Genomic DNA, 22,696 nt, shown 5'->3' with positions numbered 1-22,696 from the left:
CAAGAGGAGACTAAGGTGAAAGTTCTCCCAAAGGTGTAAACCCCATCATAATATGCTTTATATGCCCCAAAATGCATGTATCAGCGATAAAAGTGGAAGACAGATTCAAGAAGGGAGATGATGAGAAAAGGCAGAGTGAAGGGTAACGTCTGACGTGCTTGGGTCCGTTTTGAGAACAGGGCAGGAAAGGCAAGCAATTAACAGGCGGTCCCACACCAGTGCTCTCCTGGGCCTATGGCTTAGTGCTGAATAGAAAGCGAAAGTGAAAATAAAGCGCAAACAGTGGAAAAGGGACATTAGCTATAATTCCACTTCCTCCTTGGCCAGGGTCTTCCTGCCCCGCTCCCCGTGTTCTAGTGCCCCCTCCTCGGGCTGAGGATCCCCTCCAGTGCCTCCAAACCTCAATTCCCCAGCTCCCACGAGGACAACCGGCGCTCGCTCCGCCCCCCAGAAGGAGTTCCGCGTCCTCGGCTGCCCCGCCCCCCTCCGGTGGCTCTGCGCACGCGCGGGGGCCATATTAGCAGCGGATACTCAGGCAGTGGTGGTGGGTTTTCTGTCGCGGAGAAAGAGCTTGGTGTAGGCTCTTCAGCGTCTCCCCTCGGTGAGCCTTTGCCCCCTGCGCACTCGCGGAAGCTTGGCCGCTCTCTCCGCGGGCGGGGATCCTAAGCGTCGCGGCAGAGCTGATCCCGGCCTGCAGCGGCCGCCGAGGAACCGTGGACACGATGACTCTGCACCGGCTCCTTGGTGATGGACCGGCCGCGGGACTGGCTCCGGACGGCCGCCGTCGGGCTTCCCTGCACTGAGCAGGCACCACGGGGCTGGGGACGCTCGAGCGGCGGGGTGGGCGCGGGGCCGGTGGGCAGGGCAGAGTTGTAGGGCTGCCTCCGTCACTGTAAGAGTCCGTAGTGAAAGTGAACCTGCGGGAAAGGAGGTGCGGGTGAACTCGCCTCGGGCGGTTGTCCTGCGTCTGGCGTGGAGATGAGAAAGTTGTGTTATCTCGCGAATCAGAAGTCCCGGCGGTCTCCTCTCTGTGCTCTCCTGGCTCTCTAATCAGGGCTAGCCTTACCTTTCACCTGCGTGTTGCAGTAGCCTCATAACTGGTTACCCTGCCCCAGTCTTCACCAGCCAGAGCGATCTTTCTAAAATGCCGGTCACCTCCTGTGGCTCTTTGACCCAGCATCATTCTTTGGAGCCCCATTGCTTAAGAGGTAGAATTCATAGTTTTTACCTGGGCACGCGGGCCTTCGGGACCTGATCCCTGCTTATCTTTACATTTTTAATTACCGATATTCTAGAATTTGGGAAAATTGGCTCAGGAGGCCGAAGTTTGGCTTTTCCACCAAATCACACTAAGCCCCAGTGTTGTCTTTTGCAGTAATAGTAATGATGCCAAAGATTACCATCTCGCTCCTCCCCTTCATAGTTCAGGACCCCGTATCATTCTCTGGAGAAAGCCTAAGCCTCTTAGCTTGGCATTCAAAGCTCTACATGGTCTGGATACTTGCTTAGTTCTTTAGTTTTTTCATATTTTTTTTAACTTCAGCAATTTCTCTCACCCATTAAGCTATCCTGCCTCAGTGCCTTTTGCTCAAGCTTTCTCCTCTGCCTGGAATGCCTTTCCCTTCTTTCTTCCCCTGTTCTTCCTCTTAGACCTAAATGTTTTCAGCCTTATTTCTGCCTCTCCCATCTCTAAGTTGGGCTCATTTTCTGTATGTGTTTCGCAAAAAATACTTTCTTGATTTTCTCCAACCCTCTTCCCACTCTACCCTTAGTGCCTCTGTTTCCACATTGCTTTATAATTGTCCTGTGTCTTCCTCCCTCACCTGACCACCAGACTGTACGCTCTTTAAGAAAGGGATTGCTCTTACCCATGCTGGCATTCCAGCATTTAGCATAGTGCCTGGTGCACCGGAAATGTTGGCTGAATGAAGAGAGTGAAGAAAACATTTTTTTTTCAAGTCAAGAAGTGCTTTTTAAATTGTAAGTTTCGTTTTAATAATTATCCTATTTTCTTTTTACAGGAATTATCATAAAGTTCAGAAAACATGGTGAGTTAATACACATGCCAGTAAGCTGTTGCCTGATAAATTGTATTGCTTGTACTCAGCTTACAGACTTGCATGAGAAAATTGAAATGGAATGATGTCTTACCAGTTTCCTCCCACTCTCTGAATTTTGTATACCAGGATGTGTTCTGTAAAATGATTTGTGGGTTTACAGGAGTTGGCTTACTAAAAGTGGGCAGGAATCACTTGTATGTTTTTCCTTTGCAGTCTCGAAGATATGACTCCAGGACCACTATATTTTCTCCAGAAGGTAAAATATAAATTGTTTGATCTGTCTCAAATTTAAAAAAAATTTTTTAACTGAATTTTAGGGGTGGGTGGGGAATCTACAAACTTTTTAAAATACTAAGTTGTTCATCCTTTCTGTAGTAATGATCACCAGGTTATGTACATCATAGGACTATGAGTAAAAGCGGGACTCTTGTTTGTAGCCCTCCAGTGTTGTTGCTGATTTCTCTTGAACCAGTGGTGCAAGAACAAGGAAGAGAGTCTTGGTTTCTCACTGCTTGTGTCTTGTAGGTCGCTTGTACCAAGTTGAATATGCCATGGAAGCTATAGGACATGCAGGCACCTGTTTGGGAATTTTAGCAAATGATGGTGTTCTGCTTGCAGCAGAGAGACGTAACATCCACAAGCTTCTTGATGAAGTCTTTTTTTCTGAAAAAATTTATAAACTGAATGAGTAAGTGAAATCTTAGGGAAAACATCTCATCATATTTTGGGAGGGCTATTCCATGTGACATGATAGAATTGAACAGTTTGTTCTGTTTTTACTTCTGAAATTTTTTACTTTTAACTTATTTGCTTGAAACTTCCTTGAGGCCCAGGACCATGTATGTTATTCTTTTTAAGTGCAGGGTCAAGTAGTTAGTGGAGAAACAGCGTTGTATAGTGATAAGAGTACAAGCTTGGTAGTCACACCGCTTTGGGTTAAATCTGTGCTCTACCAATGTAAGCTGTGACTTCACACCCATTGTTTAACTTCTCTGGGCTTCAGCGCCTACTAGAGTGGTTGTGGCAGTTTAATGAAATAAAATAAAATGAATGAGATAAACTAGCACAGTGTTTGGCATATAGGAGGCCCTCAAGGTATTGTTTATAATGGTTACTCAGGAATTATTTTGAATTATACTGAATCTTACCAAAGAACAGGCCTCCTGAAGGTCTGGGAAAAGTTTAAACAAGCCCTGTACACTTAGTGAAGTTTCTGTTACAGTTGGGTGTGCAGGGCTTTGCAGCTAGCAGAGAGCTAGATTTGCTCATTGGAGACTTTCCCTTCAGTGGTGGGCCAGGTGAATTCTGGTTATAGGGCCTTTTTGATACACTCACCCAAGAAAGTGTCATCCCTCCACAGAGTCACTGTTGGTGGGCCCCTCAGCAGCTTGCAGGCTTGATTAGGCACAGTGCCAGAGGGTGTCGAGGCTGTAGGAGAGCCGGGGCAGGGGGGTGGATAAAGGAAATGCACCCTCCCTGTAAGCCTAGCCCTGAGCTTCCTAGGCAGGCTCATAAAATATCCTGCCCTTCAGTTCCCCTCACCCTCACCCCCATCAAGTTAGGCCTTAGGAGGTGAGAGTACTTACTACCCAAGAGCGTGGGGTAGTCTGTCTTCCTGTCTGGCAAAACCTTTTTCTTCTTTGTGGTTGAATCTTCTTGGGATTTACCCTAGCTTCCTAGTGTTTATTCTCTTGCCCTGTTCACAGGGTGGTGATAGTAAATACATCTGTTGTGAAGAACTTAAGTGTGCATTTGTTTATCTTATGTGTTGAATGACATCAAGTTGAAAGTTTCCTACAAAGATAAAACACATAGGTTTTGTCTGAAGGGTGTAGCAGCTGAGAGGAAGCATGAATTTCTAATAGAGCTTAGTACTTTCTAAACCTTGTAAATACCCCGGTAAACATCTTCTCTGCTTACAGATAAATGTCTTTCTTTTCCTCAAGGGATATGGCCTGCAGTGTGGCAGGCATAACTTCTGATGCTAATGTTCTCACCAATGAACTGAGGCTCATTGCTCAAAGGTATGGTCATAAATACTGTAATTGATGATATGTAAAATTAGTTTCGATGTTTCTAAGAACTCATTTTTGTAAAGATTAAAGTCATTAAAAACCTATTAATTGCAAATTACAGTGTTTTTTTCTTTAACCAGACTTGTAAAATATTAGTTACTGTATGATTATTAAGATGTTGCCATGCCCTCTACTCTCCCCCTTTAGATTATTTATAAGTGACTATTATGTTGACCCCATGGCAGAGATTTCTTTTCAGGGGGTATTTGGCTTAGAGTGTGTATATAGAGTGTTTTAGAGAAAACTATTCATATGCCAGTTTCTTTATCCTAGGTATTTATTGCAGTATCAGGAGCCAATTCCTTGTGAGCAGTTGGTCACAGCACTGTGTGATATCAAACAGGCTTATACACAGTTTGGAGGTACTGAAACTTTTGGAAATTTTATTCCCAAAAGATAAAACATTTTATGAGTAATAACCTTTTTGAGATGGTAAAATGAAATTGAAAATGAAATAAGTAGACACTTTTCATACATTCTCACTTCATGAACTAACTGGCTTCCACTATGTAGACTGTCAAACATTTTATTAATAAACTATTGAAAGGCCAAAATGACATTTTCAAATCAGGAAACAGGGCTTCCCTGGTGGCGCAGTGGTTGAGAGTCCGCCTGCCGATGGCAGGGGACGTGGGTTTGTGCCCTGGTCCGGGAAGATCCCACATGCCGCGGAGCGGCTAGGTCCATGAGCCATGGCCGCTGAGCCTGCGCGTCCGGAGCCTGTGCTCCGCGACGGGAGAGGCCACAACAGTAAGAGAGGCCCGCGTACCGCAAAAAAAAAAATCAGGAAACATTGCTTTTTACATAATGATGAAATTTAGCACTGGTCCTCTTTGTCTTTATTCCCTCTCCTGGCTGCATCCAAATCCTAGAAACAAAAGTGGAATTTTTGATGGAGCTTATCTGTGGTGGCCAGAACACGGAACAGTTTATGAATGCTTAACTTCACAGAAAAGGGGTTAGCCACTGAGCTCAAGTAACCATAGTGATACTAAATTTAGATTGTTGGTATGTTTAGCTTTTTTTTTCTCTGTTAAAGGAAAACGTCCCTTTGGTGTTTCATTGCTTTACATTGGCTGGGATAAGCACTATGGCTTTCAGCTCTATCAGAGTGACCCTAGCGGAAATTATGGAGGATGGAAAGCTACATGCATTGGAAATAATAGCGCTGTGAGTATTTTTGTGTTGCTATAGAATGTAGCAAAGGGTCTAGTAACTGCCATAGTTTTAAAGTACTGATGAGTGTAAACAACATTTTAAGGTAGCTGCAACAGCCTTAATGTGATATGAAAATATCTGTGATTTCTATTGGTGATGAAGTCACAGGTACTACTAATACTACTAGGGCTTATTGCCTACAGTAATAATGAAAGGAAGTGCTAATTTTCAGTTAGAAGTTTTGAAAATAAGATCTAGTTCCCCCGTCTCCCACATACTAGTTCACAGACCCCCTGAATTCTATCATGGATACCTGGGATTCATTCATAGATCATCAGCATCCCTCCTTCGCACCCCTGTCCCATGTCAACCCTCCCTGCCATCAAAATTGTTTATGTTGGTTATAATGCCAATAATAATTCAGGCATTATTCATGTTCCTAAAAATTGCAGAAATTTAAAGGAAATTCTCTATGTTGATTCTTCCTTATGTTTTTTAGGCAGCTGTGTCGATGTTAAAACAAGATTACAAAGAAGGAGAAATGACTTTGAAGTCAGCTCTTGCTTTAGCTATCAAAGTCCTAAATAAGACCATGGATGTTAGTAAGCTCTCTGCTGAAAAAGGTAATTTATGTCCACTCCTCTAATTTGTTTGCTTAGTGAGGGAATTGATTGAGTAGGCCTTTAACATGTTATCATAGTGCACTGAAACAGCAGCCTTATAAGTTAGGTGACCTTACAGCTATTTCCTAAGACTTGACCAAGGTCAACACTGACAAGTTCTGGAGTCAGTGTCCCACACTACATAACAAGCTTAAGAACTTGAGCCTGAATGTTCTCAATATTCATAGTTAAATCTGATCCATGCTATTTTATCTTATCGACTTCTTGACAATGATATCTGTGCTCATGTGTACATATAAGAAAGAATATGAAAGTAATTATATGGTTATATACGTTTGGTGTCCTTTATCAGAGGTATAACATTTGCATGAGTTGTACCCTCTGTTCTTCTGAATCTACTGATCTCGTATGTTAAGCCCATGTTTGCAATTGTAAATGCTTTATTTAACGAAAGTTATATGACCATATAAAACAATATTTGTAAATAATGTTTTTCAAAAATTGTGGTAAATTAACGTATTGATTTAGTTTAGGATAACTTAGCTCCTGGTGTTGCTTTAAAAAATGCCATTTACTTGCAGATTGTCCTCTTGTCTACTTCTACCTAATTTCAAGGAGGCACTACTCAATTTTCCCTTCTCAAAATTTCTCCTTCTTTTGGCATTAGTCTGCTTTTCTCATCCATAGTCATGGGAGCTGCTTTTCATGCCTTTGTTTTGAAAAAGAGATTTGAAAAGTTCATGAAAAATAAGTGTAAGTACTGGTTAAAGATTTTGGCTGAGCCTTCAGAGGTTCTAACAAGGAAACTGCTTCTTTCTGGTCAGGCCAGCTAGAGCAATTGGCTGGTTGTACTTTTTCCACAAAAGTAACAGAACAGAAGCTCAGAAAGTTAGTATGGGTGAAGATAAAGATGATATTAAAGTAAAAATATTCATAAAAACATTACAATATTGAAGGTATTTTGTTTCCATGAAAGTATCCATGAATTATATTAAGCAGAAAACTTGGAAAAGTGGTGTACTAAGGCTCAAATGGTATGAAGAGATTAAACTGTGGTTGCTTATTAAGTGTTTTGGCTAAGTATGGCTGTCTGTATTACAAGTGTGTGTGTTTGCTTCTAGTGGAAATTGCCACACTAACAAGAGAGAATGGAAAGACAGTCATCAGAGTTCTCAAACAAAAGGAAGTGGAACAGTTGATCAAAAAACATGAGGAAGAAGAAGCGAAAGCTGAGCGTGAGAAGAAAGAAAAAGAACAGAAAGAAAAGGATAAATAGAAGACAAAATCAGGGATTTTATAACTCATTTGGGGCACCATTTCAGTGTAAAAGCTGTCCTATTCTTCCACATTGAGAAAGCTTTGACTTTTTTTTTAACTTGTCTAGTGGGAAAATAGGATGGTACCAACTGAATTGGGTCCTTATTATTGCTGTCCAGGTGAATATTGTAATGATGATTACTCTTTATGGACATCTTAATCACCCTCCCCCTCTTCTTTTTTTTTTTTTTTTTGAATAAAACTTGGAAAGAATGGAAATGGTGAAGGAAAAAATTCTCTAGCAATAACTGTTAAAGATACCAGGATTAATAGGGCTGTGGTCTTTTCACACTTTATGTATACTGTGGCTACTCTTGCAGTTACTTTTCTTTTGGCTGTGTTGCGTCTTCATTGCTGCGCGCGGGCTTTCTCTCGTTGGCACCGAGCGGGGCTACTCTTCATTGCGGTGCATGGGCTTCTCATTGCGGCGGCTTCTCTTGTTGCAGAGCATGGGCTCTAGGCCACAGGCTTCAGTAGTTGTGGCACATGGGCTCAGTAGTTGTGGCTCGCGGGCTCTAAAGCACAGGCTCAGTAGTTGTGGCACACAGACTTAGTTGCTCCGCGGCATGTGGGATCTTCCCGGACCAGGGATTGAACCTGTGTCCCCTGCATTGGCAGGCGGATTCTTAACCACTGCGCCACCAGGGAAGTCCCAGTTACTTTTACATAAGATGTTAAAATGGACAGAAATGTAAACATCATAAAAAGAGAAAGGTGGGAACTGTGCAGTGAAGGTTTTCTATTCGTTGTTCCCCTACCATCTTGGAGAACCTGTAGCCCAATTTGAGCAAAACGGAGAGCTGTCCTTCTCCTAGGCCTCATCTGATATTACTCTATCAGAAGCCTCTCTAGTGAAATAAGAGTCGTTCGCCAACCTTTGATATTGATGTTCATACTGGACTTAAAAATTTGTGTGTGTGTGTATATGCACATACATACGTGCAAACATAGTAAAACGCGAAAGGTAGAATTAAAATGAAAGCCCTGTGTACCCACTACCCAGCTTCAGAAACAAATTAATCAGTACTTTTGAAGCCCCCTGTGTGTCCCTTTCAGGTCTCATTCTTCTCTGTTTCCCTCTACCCCCGAGAGGTGACCACTGCCTTGAGCTCATCATTCCTGTAAGCTACGGGTTTGCCACTCTGGTTTTCTGCCCCTCTACTCCAGGTGGTCCTGGTAGGTCTGTCAATCAGATAATCCCACTCCTTTCACAAAGGTGAGCACATCACTCAGTCTGGCCAGATTACCATGTGTGTCTCCAGGGATGGGTTTGAGAATGAACGTGTGGGCTGAGCCAAGCCAGACTTGATGTGTGGATGTGAGGAAAGAATACTGAGGGTCTTGCATTAGGACCAGCTCCTCCCAGTCAGCAGCCCAAGCCATGTGGAAGGTTATGCAAGAGAAACTAAGGCCACAGAGGGAAAGGAACCAAAAGATGAGAATAGTTCAGTTTGGCCAAAGGGAGCTCCACCGCTGAGCTTTGCTTAGGATGCTGTCACTTAGAATCCTCTGATGGAAGTGCTGTAGGGCAGTGCTACTTAAAGGTGTGGTCTGTGGAGCGTCACCTGGGTGTTTGCTAGAAATGCAAATTCTAGCGTCCCATCCCAGGCCTCCTGAATAAAAATCTTGGCATAGAGCCCAGCAATCTGTTTTACCAAGCTCTGCATGTGTTTCTAATTCATGCTGAAGTTTGAGAAGTGCTTTGCTGCATATTGGAATCATCTGAAAAGCTTTTAAATTTCTTTGTACCCAGGCTATACCCCATACCAATTAAAGCAACCTCTGCAGTGGACCCTGGCATTACCGTTGCTCAAAATCTCCCCGGGTGATCTAATGGACAGCCAGGGATGAGAACCAGTGCATTGAGCCATAGCAGTGTTGTCAATCAGATATGGGGTCCCAGCCTAATCCCTCATTAAGTGCTTGTAAGGAATAGCAGTGTCTTGGAGTTTTCTGCACGTGGTGGTGTTCAAGCTATTTCCAAGCCCCTTTGACATAGTGCTTTTTTTTGTTTTTTGTTTGTTTGTTTGTTTGTTTTTGCGGTACGCGGGCCTCTCACCGCCGCGGCCTCTCCCATCGCGGAGCACAGGCTCCGGACGCGCAGGCTCAGCGGCCATGGCTCACGGGCCCAGCTGCTCCGCGGCATGTGGGACCCTCCCGGACCGGGGCACGAACCCGCGTCCCCTGCACCGGTAGGCGGACTCCCAACCACTGCGCCACCAGGGAAGCCCTGACATAGTGCTTTTTGAATCTTCTAAATTTCTTTATACAGTTGATTCTTGTTCGTGGTAGCCATGTTCTGTAAAGTCAGCATGAACGCTGAATTAGCAAATTCTGAGCCATCGCTCCAAGTGAAATAACAGGTTAGGTTCCTTTGAGCCTCTGGTTACAACACTTTCATCAACAGATCAATACATAACCTTGTTTTATGTGTGTTTCTGTTTAGAGACATTTAATGTACGTTGGTACTTCATTAATATTGAACTCACGGCCAACAGCACTTTAACTCATACCTAAATGAAGCTTATCTAACACATATATTTTCTATGTAAGGCACATCACAGCCGCCTTGTGTTTAGGAACACTATTGAGCACTATACTGAAGTGACATTTTAAGAAGTGAAATCACCAACAAAATTTCAAAAAGCATAACACAAAAATGACCAAAAGAACACTTGTTTACAGTATGAACTGAAGCAAGAAGGCAGAGTGGCCCCTTGTTTGACTTCAGCTGGGAAAATGGACATCAGGCAACAAATATTTCCATGGCTCTGTGCGTGTCCACTGTGATCAGGAGAGCACTGTGAGTATTGATTTTGGGGTTAAAGGCAAACTTGCAAATGCAGAATCTGTACATAATGAGGGTTGACTGTATGTCGTAAAATGACCTTTCAGTCTCGCTATGCACAGAAGTAGAGGTAGATGAAGAGAAATGATAAATCCTGTTTGGCTCTATCTCCAGAATGTATCTGGAATCCAACCATTTACCACTGCAGGTACACTGGTCCATGCCACCATTCTCTCTCACTTGGACTATTGCTACAGCCTCCATCTGCTTCCTTCCCTTCAGCCAATTCTCAACACAGCAGCCTTTCAAAATGTAAGATTGTGCTGCTGGTTTGCTCGAAACTCTCCAGTGGCTTCCCTTCTTGCTCAGTAAAAGCCAGATTCTTTACACTGGTTTACAAGGTGCCCCATACTCTGGCCGCTCTGCTACCCTCTCTTCCACCTTGTGCTCCCTTCCTCACTCTGTGCTCATCAGATGAGCCCCCTTGTTCCTTGAAATAACAAGCCCTCTTCCATCCCAGGGTCTTTGCACTCGCCATTCCCTCTGACTTGGGAATACTCTTCCCCTGGGAATATCAGTATGGCCCACTCATCTCATGCTCTCTTTCAATGTCACCTTATTTGGCTACTTCCTACAGAAGAGCAGTCTATTCCCCACACACTCACATTCTCCTTCTCCCTGCTGAGTTTCCTCCATAGCACTCAACACCATCTGGCCTGTTTACTGTCCGTCTACCCCACTGGAATATAAGCTTCCAGAGCAAGGACTTTGTTTCATTCAACCGCTATGTTCCAGTACCTAGAACAGAAACTGGTACCTATTAGGTAACAAATAAATATTGATGAAGGAATGAATAGTGGCTCTTGATATGGTGGAGTGAAATCCTAAAATACACCTCTTTTCCATCCAGGTCAGTAGAACTGGTGGGTTTTCCATATTCTGATCACCCCTTCAACACGTGCTTAAAGTTGTGACAACTTCAAAGACTGTAGTGGGTAAGACAGCTTAGCATATTTTACCACCACATTAGAAGCAAGTCTTCAGAACTTCACCCAAAAGATGGGCAAATTTTGACATATTCACCCTTTTGTTGAAATAATTTCATACTGTGGGGGAAAGGTAGAAGGTGGGGTTGCAGCAGGGCCTATTCTATAACTGGGTTTTTTCCTGCTCTCGGGCTGACTGCTAGCCTAGATTCTCACCCAGCTTCTTTTTCTCTGTTCTGTGGTGTATTTTTAGCCCTAGATTGCAGACCCCTCTGGTTCCTGATGACGCATCCCAAATGTAAGCTTAGCAATCCTCATCTGAACAGGGCCACTCCTCCACCTACAGCAGGCATTTCATCCTCTCACCTGGGCAAAACTTGTGGGTTCTCACAGGGGCACTATGGGTACAAGAGCACCTTAACAGAAACAAATAGGAAACCAAAAGGCTAAAAGTTTCAAATCTTGAGCCAAACTTTAAAATCAAAATCTTGAGTTGATTTCATTTTGGTGAGTTACAAATCATGTTTTTAAAAATAAAGTGGAAAAAAATCATGTTCCTGCATATAATTTTATTGCTGGTGTTTTTCTTAATCAGAAAATGAGACTGGAATTTCTACAGTCCAGCACTTTGAAAGTTCCATGGAAGTATTTGTTTTAGCAGTGCAAAAATATTGTACATTCTGGAAAAAAATCAGAAAGTAGATTCATTTCTTTATTTCTTTATATTTACCATGTTCCTGGGTAATTTTAGGTGATGTGGATTCATGGATGAGTAAGACATGTCCTCAGTTCTTTTTTTTTTTTTTAAATTGAAGTACAGTTGATTTATAATGATTCAGGTGTACAGCAAAGTGATTCAGTTACATATATACATATATTCTATTTCAGATTCTTTTCCATTATAGGTTATTACAAGGCATTGAATATAATTCCCTGTGCTATACACTAGGTCCTTGATGTTTATCAATTTTATATATAGTAGTGTGTATATGTTAATCTCAAAAACCCAATTTACCCCTCCCCTCATCCTCAGTTCTTAATGTTCAGTCTTGCAGGAAAGGCAGGGCTGTCATCAATTACTTGACAATGTGGAGGATGTGCTAGACTCCAGGTGGCTGTACACTGAGGTTAGGGAGTAAAGGCAGAAGGAACTGCTTGTGTAAAGGCCTGGCAGTGGGAAAGCTTCACATTTTTATGGAAAATCAGTCGCTGAGCAGAGCTAGAGCATAGCTCGTTAGGGGAAGAAGAGGAACAAGAGATGAGGTTGGACACGTATGCTAAGGAGAGAAGACAGCTTCACAGATCTTGGAGTTTGTGCTCGATACAATGCAGAGGCTGCTGAGATTCTTAAGTAAATGAGAGAAATAATTAACACTCTAACTCTTAGAGTCCAGAAGATGGATTAAGTAGGAAGAGACATAAGGCAGGGAAACCAGATAGGAGGCTACCGAAATAGTCAGTCAAGGAAGGATGAGGGTCTAAGAACAGAGAGGAGGGAGGCTCCCACACAGTGAGGGATGAGAGAGAGGGAGTAGAGGACGACTAGGGTCTTCAACTCAGATAAGTAGTTACAATCTAATTTTAAAAGACATTAAGTGAAAAAAAATGTTCAGTAGTAAAAGTGGTATTACCAGCATCTTTCTCAGGGCTTCCCTGGTGGCGCAGTGGTTGAGAGTCCGCCTGCCCATGCAGGGGACACGGGTTAGTGCCCCGGTCCGGGAAGATCCCACATGCCGCGGAGTGGCTAGGCCCGTGAGCTATGGCCGCTGAGCCTGCGAGTCCAGAGCCTGTGCTCCGCAAGGGGAGAGGCCTCAACAGTGAGAGGCCCGCGTACTACAAAAAAAAAAAAAAAAAAAAAAAGACATTAAGTGAATATGATGAACTACTCTTAAAATTTCCTAACGTCTTTTTTCTTATTGCTGTTTTGGCGTAAAACCAATATCCCTGGGAGGGAAGAATTCTGCAAACAATATTGCACATTACACAGTGAGTAAAACCATGTCAAATGCTTTATTTTTCTTTTTCTTCCAGATATTGTTCATTTGTATTCTTTTGTGCACTGTCCATCTCCTTTGCTCAGTTTTCTATCAGAGCATTTAACTTCTAAAAAAATTTTTTTTTTTTTTTTTTTTTTTTTTTTTTTTTTTGCGGTACACGGGTCTCTCACTGTTGTGGCCTCTCCCGTTGCAGAGCACAGGCTCCAGACACACAGGCTCAGCGGCCATGGCTTACGGGCCTAGCCACTCCGCGGCATGTGGGATCTTCCCGGACCAGGGCACAAACCCACGTCCCCTGCATCGGCAGGCGGACTCTCAACCACTGGGCCACCAGGGAAGCCCTAAAAAATTCATTTTTGATGCAGGTATAGTGAAGGCTTTTTGTGTTTATGCAGGCAAAACTATCAATCATTTATAGTTCTTGTTGTTAGTATCGTGCATATAAAGATATTCCCCATGCCAAAGTCTATAACATACTTCTAGTAAATTTGTGGTTTTATCACTTTTATCATGCACAATTTTATTTGTTTATTGTTTGAATTTAATTTATTTTATTTTATTTTTGGCCACATTGGGTCTTCATTGCTGCACGCGGGCTTTCTCTAGTTGTGGCGAGCGGGGGCTACTCTTCGTTGCGGTGTGCAGTCTTCTCATTGTGGTGACTTTTTTTGCTGTGGAGCATGGGCTCTAGGCACTTGGGCTTCAGTAGTTGTGGTGTGTGGGCTCAGTAGTTGTGGCTCACAGGCTCTAGGGCGCAAGCTCGGTAGTTGTGGTTCATGGGCATAGTTGCTCCATGGCATGTGGGAACTTCCTGGACCAGGGCTCGAACCCGTGTCCCCTGCATTGGCCAGCAGATTCTTAACCACTGAGCCACCAGGAAGCCCCTATCATGTGCAATTTTAAATATATAATTGGTATCTATTTTTAAAAGGCACTATTTAAGTGCTTTTAATTACAAATACTGTGTAAGACGATGCATTCTTTTGCAAAACCAATAAGTACAAGAATAAATTTTAAACAGATGTGATTTGTCCAAGATATTTGGTGGGAGGAAGAGAGCCTGATTTTTTTTCCAGTATAAAAAAAAATGAGTCTTCCCTAAACTTTCAAAGAAAATGTTTGAAGGTATGACTCAACTGGAGAAAATTATATATATATAATTAAAAGCAAATCATTTGTTTAAAAAAAGGGCAGTTTGCAAAAAAATGGTTTTGGTCTTTTATAATTCTCATTAAAACAATATCTAGCCAAAAAAAAAAAGAATGGACAATTCCTAATTAGCCTGAACAATGGAATTAAAGTTGCATGATTAACTTAAATAGTGCCTTGTCACCTCCTAGCTATTCATTCAACAATTATTTGAGAATCAGCTATTTGTCAAGTTCTCAGGATGATACAGTGAACAAGATAGGTAATGTGTCTGCTTTCATGGAACTTACTGTCTAGGGGAGGAAAGCAGAAAATAAATAAGATTATTAATCAGGCGTGTTATAGAAGAGCAAGGAGAGATTGTGTCTTGTGTGAGACAGCTGTGGAACTGGAAATTACCAAATGATTTCCAATTTTGAGAGACTTGGATCAGGTGGCTTAGAATTAGGTTAAAGAAAATCGATTCTCTGGAACAATCAGTGCCATACATTAACTTTCAGAGGGAGTTTTTTGTATTGCTAAAAGGTTGCTCATCTGGTCTTGCTTCTTATGCATATAGAAAACTTGACATAAATTAGTAATCACTAGCTAGATGAGAAAATGAACCTTGCTAAATAAATTAGAGGAGCAGATCATTAGAGCAGAGTCCCAAACATAGTAGAGAAACGGCTCCATTTTGCTTTTAATTTATCCTCACATCCCTAAACGCATTACATGGCAGCTTACAAATTACAAATGGAAGAGAAATATATTTAATTTTGAATTTTTTGAGTGCTTTTGAGGATCATAATTTCTTAATATCCCTTGATTGAGGTGGGAATAGTCTCGGGACAATTAAATTGGCAATCAATGAGTTAAATTCTAAGAGGACAATTCTGCTGCATAGCTACAAATTTCTGGAGCATTTGTGGTCTATACCTGCAGTATAATTTGTCCTTTGGATTTATTTTTGGTATATGTGGCAGTGTCTATAAATACCTCTCATTTCTAGAATAGAAAGAGAGTGAGATATAGGCTGTATATTTGATAAGAATATTTAAATTCTACCTTTTGCACAGAGTCAAGCATTTGCAATTGTGTTTTGTGGTCAGTAAGTAAGGGCATAAGTTTCTTTTTAAAATTTATAATAGTATGTCACCTATGAAGAACACTTAATTTAATGCAATCAATATTTACATATTTCTAATAAATTGTGTTGATCTAATACACAAATGTTGAGCTTTTGCATAGTAATTGCAAATCTGCTGAAGGAATTTATCTACAGAAATCCATATTTGTGGTTTTTTTACTGTGGAAATTATTTTTTAGCAGCTTTATGGAGCTGTCATTGATGTATACAAATTTGATGTTTAATATACATATACATTGTGAAATGATCACCACAATCAAACTAATTAACATATCCATTACCTCTACATAGTTACCATTTTGTGTGTGTGTGGAGAAGATTTAAGATCTATTCTTTTGCAAGTTACAAGTACACAATAGAGTATTGTTCACATTTGTCTTTAAAAAAATTCTTTCATCATATGATTCATCACTTCCAGATATAAAAGTTTTCAACATTTAGAGGGCATGGGATATTACAGTGTACTTTCTTAAGGTGGAAAACAGTATCTTCATTTATAACAAGAGCTGGTATTTGTTCAGGACACATTATAATTTATTTTGTTTTGTAATGAACTGCCATTTCTTTGTTCTCTTGTGTTTTTCTATTGGTAATTGGGTCTGTGACATTGTGGTGTATATATATATACGCATATATGCTATTATTAAATTCTATTGAGACAGCTCAGTTTTATACATGGTTTATACTTTTTGTGATATTTGATTTTATGTGCTACTATTTAGCTATTACAATCTAATAAAAATGTGGCCAATTAATTTTCTTTTAAAGCTCTCTGCTTTGAAATATGTCTGCTCTTTTACATTTTGATCACAGCCATTGAAATAGCCCCTGAAAGGGACCTTTTATTTTTATATCATTTATTTTGAAGAACTGGATTTTAATATCCTATCAATACTTGCTTTTTTTCCTTTAATCTGTGAAAATGCATTTAACTTCAACAGTAAAATTGACAGCATCCATTTTTATCTTTAATTACCTTTTCAGTTTGGCTCTCCAAGGCTCACAGCAGAATTTATCACCAAGCCATAATGGAAATGCTGAATGGAAGATTCAGAGAATCTGCCTAGCTCTGAATTTAGCTCAGTTGACCCTGTTATAAAAAAGAAAAGTCAACAGCAACGTTGATATAAAAGACAACTCATTAGGTCATACCACTTGCAAACGACAATGTTTATTTTTGATTCCTCTTATTTATTTGGCCCCCTAATTCCCTTCTCATGTGCTCTTTTTTAACTCCAAAGCACCATCTCCCCTTTGCTTAAGGGTTTCTTAAGTGCAAAAGCACATCAGAGAATAACTGCCACACAAATAATAATAGCTGCCAGCTATTGAACACTTGGGCCCTGCAGCTGAGTGCTTGCTTTACCAGCTTTATGTCCTGCAAGGCAGGTTTTAAGGCTCTGGTTTAAAGATTAGGGATGAGGTCTACAGAGGGAGATTCAGTTGAGTTTGAAGTCAGGCCACCTGGGTTTGAATCCCTGCTCACCATTTTCTACCTCACTAGCTCAGAGATCTTGGGCCAACTACTTAACATTCATTTATTCATCCAACAAACATTTTGAGCATCAACTGTGTGCTCCATATACTGGGCACCCACCGGTGGATAACAGACACAGCTGTTGCCCATCTGGAGCTAATTTTCTATAGGGGGAATCAGGCACATTAAAATTATGTCATTAAAAATTGTGACGGTGAGGGGAGGGCAGGGCACAGTGATACAGAGTAATAGGCAGAGGCAGTGGAAGACCCAGCTTAGGTTCGTTTGTCTCTCAAGAGGTGACAAATAAGCTCAGTCCTGAAGGAGGAGTAGGAATTAGGCAAAGCATGGGAGGAGGAGGGCTGGGGAGAGAATAGGGCAGAGGCAGAGGGAGAAGCTGATGTCAAGGCAGGACCATGCTGGCTGCTTCCAGAGACTGAAAGGGGCCAGTGACCCAGGAACACGGTGTGTGTGGAGGGGGGAGGGGGGGACATGTCAATGCAGGCAGCAGGGGCCACTCTAACGGGTGGCAAGGGCTTGGGATTTTGTTTCTGTTTTAAGACGCTCACTCAGGCTGCCCTCAGAATGTGCCGGAGAGTGCAAGTGGAGTCTAAGCTAGAGATAAACATGGACTTGACTGTAGGAGAGGAGGATTAAGATATGGATTCCAGATAGATTCAAGGTAAACAGCACTTAAGGTTGAATTCGACTTGGTGGGTGAAGCAGAGGGAAGAACCAATGATGACCTCCAGGTTTTTCACTTGAATAATTAGTTGGATGGTGGTACCATGGATTGAGATGGGGAGACTAAGAGGACAAAATGTTTGGGGACATAATTAACTGACATGTCCAAGTGACGATGATGTCACATACACAGAGACACAGAGTTGAGATTAACACCTGAGTGTGAATCTGGTCATTGCCAGTATGTGGAAGGTATTTAAAGCCAGGGAAATGGATAATATCACAGAAGTGGGGGGAGTAGGGTGGAGGCAGGGGCAGAGTGTACAGAGAAAGAGATAGGTCCCAGATTTCAGCCTGTGGAATTCCCAACATGCGGAGTCTGGGTGAAAGAAGAGGAACCTGCCAAGAGCAGTGAAAAGGAGAGGTCAAAACAAAACAAGGGTAATAAAAGTACCACACTTCTAATACTGCTGGAGTTTAAATGGGCTAGTATATTAAAAAGTGCTTAGATTATTATATTCTCCCACTACCTAGCAAGGTTAATATGATAATTATTATATTCCACTTTCTATGGCAAGGCACTCACTGGCTAGTGGGCATTATAAAGATGAATAAGACATAGGCTCTAAGCCTAGGACTTCATTATCTAGTAGAGGACATAAGATGTATAGAGAAATGGACCAAAAGATGGAACGTTGTTAAGTGCTGTGAGAGAAATAAAAGTGTTCTGGAAGTTCAGAGAAGGGAGAGTCTGTGTCTGGTGGGGGAACCAGGCTAGGCTTCAAGGGGCAAGCGGCATTTGAAATGGGTCTTGAAGAAAGGGTGGGTTTGGATATTCAGGGAAAGGGAGGAGTAGGATGGGCGAAGGGCAGGAAAGTGTAACAAAAATTCCATAATCTTCAGAGGAAATGTGGTGTCTGGGATATGGGTGCACTGTAGACTGTATGACAGTCCCTTTGGTCAAATCTCAGAAAGTTGGTAGACAGATGCTACTTTAGGGAACCTTTGTAGGTGGTGGCCACAGCAACAGCACCAGTTTCCATTGTCATTTGATCAGCCAGCGTTTCCTAGCAGTGTGAAAACGCCTGTTATCAGAGTCAGGTGCTGCCACCATATCCAGCAACCGAGAGTAATTGGTGTATCATTCTAGAAGAAAACATCCAAGATGCATACATTATATTCTATAATTATTTGCTTGGATTTTAAAGTGCCCAACAAATTACACACTTTGCCTTTCACTTAAGAACAGTAACAACAAGTTTTATTTTTTTCACAGATTATGTAAATAACTGTTGTTCTCATGGTTATTTTTAAAATAATTTTACCCCTTTAATCATTTTTTTAAAAATTATTTATTTATTTGTTTATTTTTGGCTGCGTTGGGTCTTCGTTGCTGTGCGCGGGCTTTCTCTAGTTGCGGTGAGCAGGGGCTACTCTTCGTTGCGGTGGGCGGGCTTCTTATTGCAGTGGCTTCTCCTGTTGCGGAGCACGGGCTCTAGGCACGTGGGCTCAGTAGTTGTGGCACACGGGCTTAGTTGCTCCATGGCATGTGGGATCTTCCTGGACCACGGCTTGAACCCGTGTCCCCTGCATTGGCAGGCAGATTCCTAACCACTGCACCACCAGGGAAGTCCGTTCTCATGGTTATTGATATAACACTCTGGGGAGACCTAGGAGTCCCAATTATGCTTGCCATGGCTCAGCTAACAGCCATTTAATTCTATTTTTTCCACTGACAGGTGCTGTGACCTTCAACAGTTATTCAGCCACTCAGTTTCAAATCCCCTAGCTGTAGAAGCAGGATAACACTTTACTTTCTCCAAATACTGTTAGGGTGAATTGCATAAGTGTCTACATGCCCCATAAATTCTTCAGAGCAAAATAGAAATAAGGGACAATACTGTCTTTCCTTCCTATGTAGAAGTGTAATTAGTGACAACCTGGTTATCATTTTCTGTGGCCCCTTTCTTTCTCTAAGTCCAGCTTAAGCAGACTAGTTTCAACGGATATTGTTTCCATTTTCCTGGTGGTACTTAGTTGGGGAAAAAAGTCTTAACTAATTTTCACCTTTGGATTCTTTGCAACCAGGTGTAGTTTTTAAACAGATTCAGAGTCTGGAGCTTGGAGTGATATTTCTGCTTACAAGGAGTCTTAGAGGTGTCAAATCCGTAAAGCTTACTGTGAAGAATCAGAGAAACGCACTGCCATTGAAGTTCAAAGATGATTTGCCTGAATCTCTTCAGCCAAATGAAGCTGTCTAATCAATTATGAATAGAAGGGATGAAATGTATGATCTAGTGCGATTTGAGATGGAATTCTAGCAATCTTATCAATCACCATCGGAGTTGCTAGTGTCTGCGGCAGATGGAGTCACTGATATTTGCTAACATTAACTGATGGCAGCATGGAGGGCGTTGTCCACATTTGAGACACCTGCAAATCATTTCTGTGGATGGCTTGAATGAGTGTCAGAGCTGGACCTTCCAAGTCCTCCAGCTTATCCTCCTCCTTTTAAGGATGAAGAAACAGGCCCAGAGGGTGACTTGCCCAGTGTCGCCTCGCTGGTCTTCTGTTGGGGATCACTTGGCTCTCATAACAGCCTTTTGAGGTAGGCAAGCTGCGACTGGTATTTACCTTGCAAGGAAGAATTTAGTGGGCAGCAGGATTGACTGGAGAGAGCTTCAGCCGGGAGCCTAGGAGTAAGTGCCCTTCCACTATGTTTCAGCCTCCCGCCTGTTTCCTTTGCGTCTCTCATCACAACTCAATAACTTTATTTATGTTTACTGGTTTTCTGTCTGCTGAGAGCGGTCTGTCTGGTTCCCCTTTGGTGCTGGGCACGGAGCAGACATTAATTAATGGTAGTTATCATAGGTATGCAGCGGCTTGCCCAAGGTCACTCTGTGGTTAGACTAAGGACCCGCCTGTGATGCCATCCTCTGGTCTTGCCCTTCCTGGGACTCTGAGCTCCAACATCTCACCCGGCAGGTGTCGGGCCTGGAGGCGGGGCCAGAGTGGTGAGGAGGGGCCAGGTATGAAAAAGGCGGAGCTAGAATGGATAGCGTGGGGCCAAAACCCGGGCCTGGGGAACAACGGGGCGGAACGGAGGCGGGGCTATGAGTAGGAGGGGCGGGGCCAGAGAGGACGAGGCGGGGATGGGCGGAACAAGAGGTGAGCGGGGGCGGGGCTTGGGCGGAGCTAGGCTTCCCTAGCCTCTTCTCGCGCCCAGAGCCCGCCCAAATCCGGCGGGCAGTGCTACCCCGTCTCCAGCTGAGGAGCAGGTCAACCCCTCCGCAGCCGCTGCTATCTTTGGCTCCAACCCACACTCCCAGCTCGGTCCCTCGAGTCCGCGTTCCCCACGCGGCCGTCGCGAGGCGGCTCCCTGCGTTCCCGCGCGGGTCCCGGGCGATGGCTGCGCGGGGGTCGGAGCGCAAGGTCCCCAGCCTCGGGCCCCGCCCGCTCCACTTCCTCCTCGTTTTTCAGCTGGTCGCCGGGCGCTGGGGTCCGGGGGGCGCGGGAGGCGGCGTGCCCGGAGGTGAGCCTGGGCGGCGGAGGGCGGTCCGTGGGTTCGCTCTCGGAGCGGGCGGCGGGGCTCAGGGACGCCGGGGTGCGCCGGGCGGGGACCGCGGGGAGGCCGGGGCAGCTCCACGCCGGTGCCCGGAGAGCCGCGAGGCTGCGGCCCGCACCGAAAATCTTGTTACGGAGGGCGGTTATATTTTTCTCCTGGGGGCTTGGGGTGAGGTTTCAGTTTAAATGCTCAGATGTGTTCATTTAAATGCAGTGAAAAGGCCTCTTTGAATTTTGTTCCATGACCCGCATCAGTGGAGACTGCTGGGTGACTTAGTGTGTACTTCGATACAACTTTTTCAATAAAAGATGCCGTCGTTTTCCAGCAGGGCTTTCCTTTCTTGGTTTCAGCTGGGCTTCCCACGTAGTTACTTTATTCACAGGCAACTATGAAGGCTCCTTGGACTTAATACTAGGGATTAGGATTTGATCTTCTACCCCTTGGCCCCGTCCTCCTTCCCAACTCGCCCCTTAGCATTTGAAATCTTCCCTTTTGCCCAGAGATGAAACATGTTAGCTGTAGAAGGCTGGGCAGCGGGCTAACCATTTGCATCCTAAATTCCTCCTTAGCATCTTGGAATAGAGCTTTTTCCCAGCCTTCTCTATTTCAAAATGTTTTGGACAGGAATAGAAACAATAAAAGAAAATGCTTAGTACTTTTTTAAATTCAAAGCTTCAGAAAGTTTGAGTCTGCCCTCTCAACACCTTGAAGAAAAATACTACTACTTATGGAGCACCTATGGTGTGATCTAAACATAGAAAAAGTAAGACTCCTTTAAGCAAGAGGTAAAAGCTGAAGTTCATTACACCAGTATTTCAGTTTTTATGAGTGAGGAAACTTTATTTGGGTATAAGCAGAACCTTTTCTTGTCTTTCCTTCCTTAAAGTTTTTGAACTCTGATTCCTGATTCTAGGAAGTGATCATCTTGAAGGCTAGAATTATTTATTGCAGGGTGTATTGCTTAACGAAGACTGTAGAGAAAGAACGTGGAGGATGATTTAAACAAATAAATCCTGTGCAGAGAGATTCATAGTTTAACAGAAAGAAAGGAATGTGATTTTGGAGCCAGGCAAACCTGGGTTCAAATTATGACTCTGGTGTATCTTGACTTGGACAAGCTTGTCTCAGCGGTCCTCCTTCTTTGAAAAATGGGGATAATACTGCTAACCTCTGAGTCATTTTCAGGATTAAATAATATGTGTGAAATGCCAGGCACTCTGCCTGACACTCTAGAAAACAGTAGTCTCTACTCCTTTTGGTGAAAGTGGAACTTTTTTCATCTGTTTTAATATAAAACATTGTAGCCAAGATTAAATAGTGTAAATAGCTATCTGTTTATGCTTGGTGTACAGTGTTATATCCAAACAATCAGAGCTGATTAATTCCTTCCTGCCCCCACTCTTCTTAGTGAATAACTCTCTTATAATAACCATCTTGTTGGATTACATTTATATATTTTTTTCTCTTGGTCCCACATGAGCTCCTTAAGAACTGTGATCTTATGTGTATCTTTGTATCTCTGAAACCTAGCTTATTGCAGCAGTCCAGTAAATGTTTGTGGATGAATGAATGGAACAGTAAGATCTCTCTGGATATCAGTTTCCTCATCTGTAAGAGGAGGGATCATGAAAGGCTTCCCTCTCAGACTCTAAAATCCCAAGATTCTGATGCTCTTAGTAAGTGATCAT

The 22,696-nt window shown here is 42.9% G+C and overlaps 2 protein-coding genes across 6 annotated transcripts in view; both read left to right on the top strand.

Moving 5' to 3' along the window:
- Positions 1 to 498: 498 nt before the first annotated feature.
- On the top strand, positions 499 to 7,452 carry PSMA4 (proteasome 20S subunit alpha 4). The gene is made up of 9 exons (XM_007103456.3): positions 499 to 601; positions 2,022 to 2,048; positions 2,274 to 2,316; positions 2,586 to 2,748; positions 4,007 to 4,084; positions 4,409 to 4,497; positions 5,175 to 5,305; positions 5,793 to 5,916; positions 7,038 to 7,452. Exons 2-9 carry the CDS (start codon positions 2,046 to 2,048, stop codon positions 7,190 to 7,192), a joined length of 786 nt encoding a protein of 261 aa, XP_007103518.1. The 5' UTR covers positions 499 to 601; positions 2,022 to 2,045; the 3' UTR covers positions 7,193 to 7,452.
- A 5,423-nt stretch (positions 7,453 to 12,875) lies between these two features.
- The window catches only part of CHRNA5 (cholinergic receptor nicotinic alpha 5 subunit), a 76,862-nt gene continuing 67,041 nt past the window's right edge, over positions 12,876 to 22,696 (top strand). For 2 of the 5 annotated variants that reach the window (XM_028495172.2, XM_055088154.1), the window contains exon 1: positions 12,876 to 12,993. Coding sequence is in view for 1 of the 5 variants with exons in the window: in XM_007124530.4 (XP_007124592.3) it covers positions 20,849 to 20,975 (127 nt within the window). In the remaining 4 variants the exon portion in view is untranslated. Of the gene's footprint in view, positions 12,994 to 20,663; positions 20,976 to 22,612; positions 22,685 to 22,696 lie in introns of those variants that run through there. The other 3 variants (XR_008618587.1, XM_007124530.4, XM_055088153.1) reach the window with 2 other exon arrangements.

This window comes from Physeter macrocephalus, chromosome 11 (genome assembly GCF_002837175.3).
Source record: "Physeter macrocephalus isolate SW-GA chromosome 11, ASM283717v5, whole genome shotgun sequence".
Lineage (NCBI taxonomy): Eukaryota > Metazoa > Chordata > Mammalia > Artiodactyla > Physeteridae > Physeter > Physeter macrocephalus.
The sequence above is the reverse complement of the archived record's forward strand: the minus strand, read 5'-3'. Positions and strand labels throughout refer to the sequence as shown.

Excerpts from the sequence above, each read along its gene's own strand:
- PSMA4 (XM_007103456.3), top strand. Across the intron at positions 2,749-4,006 it reads AAAATTTATAAACTGAATGA|GGATATGGCCTGCAGTGTGG; the intron begins GTAAGTGAAATC and ends CTTTTCCTCAAG. Across the intron at positions 5,917-7,037 it reads TAAGCTCTCTGCTGAAAAAG|TGGAAATTGCCACACTAACA; the intron begins GTAATTTATGTC and ends GTTTGCTTCTAG.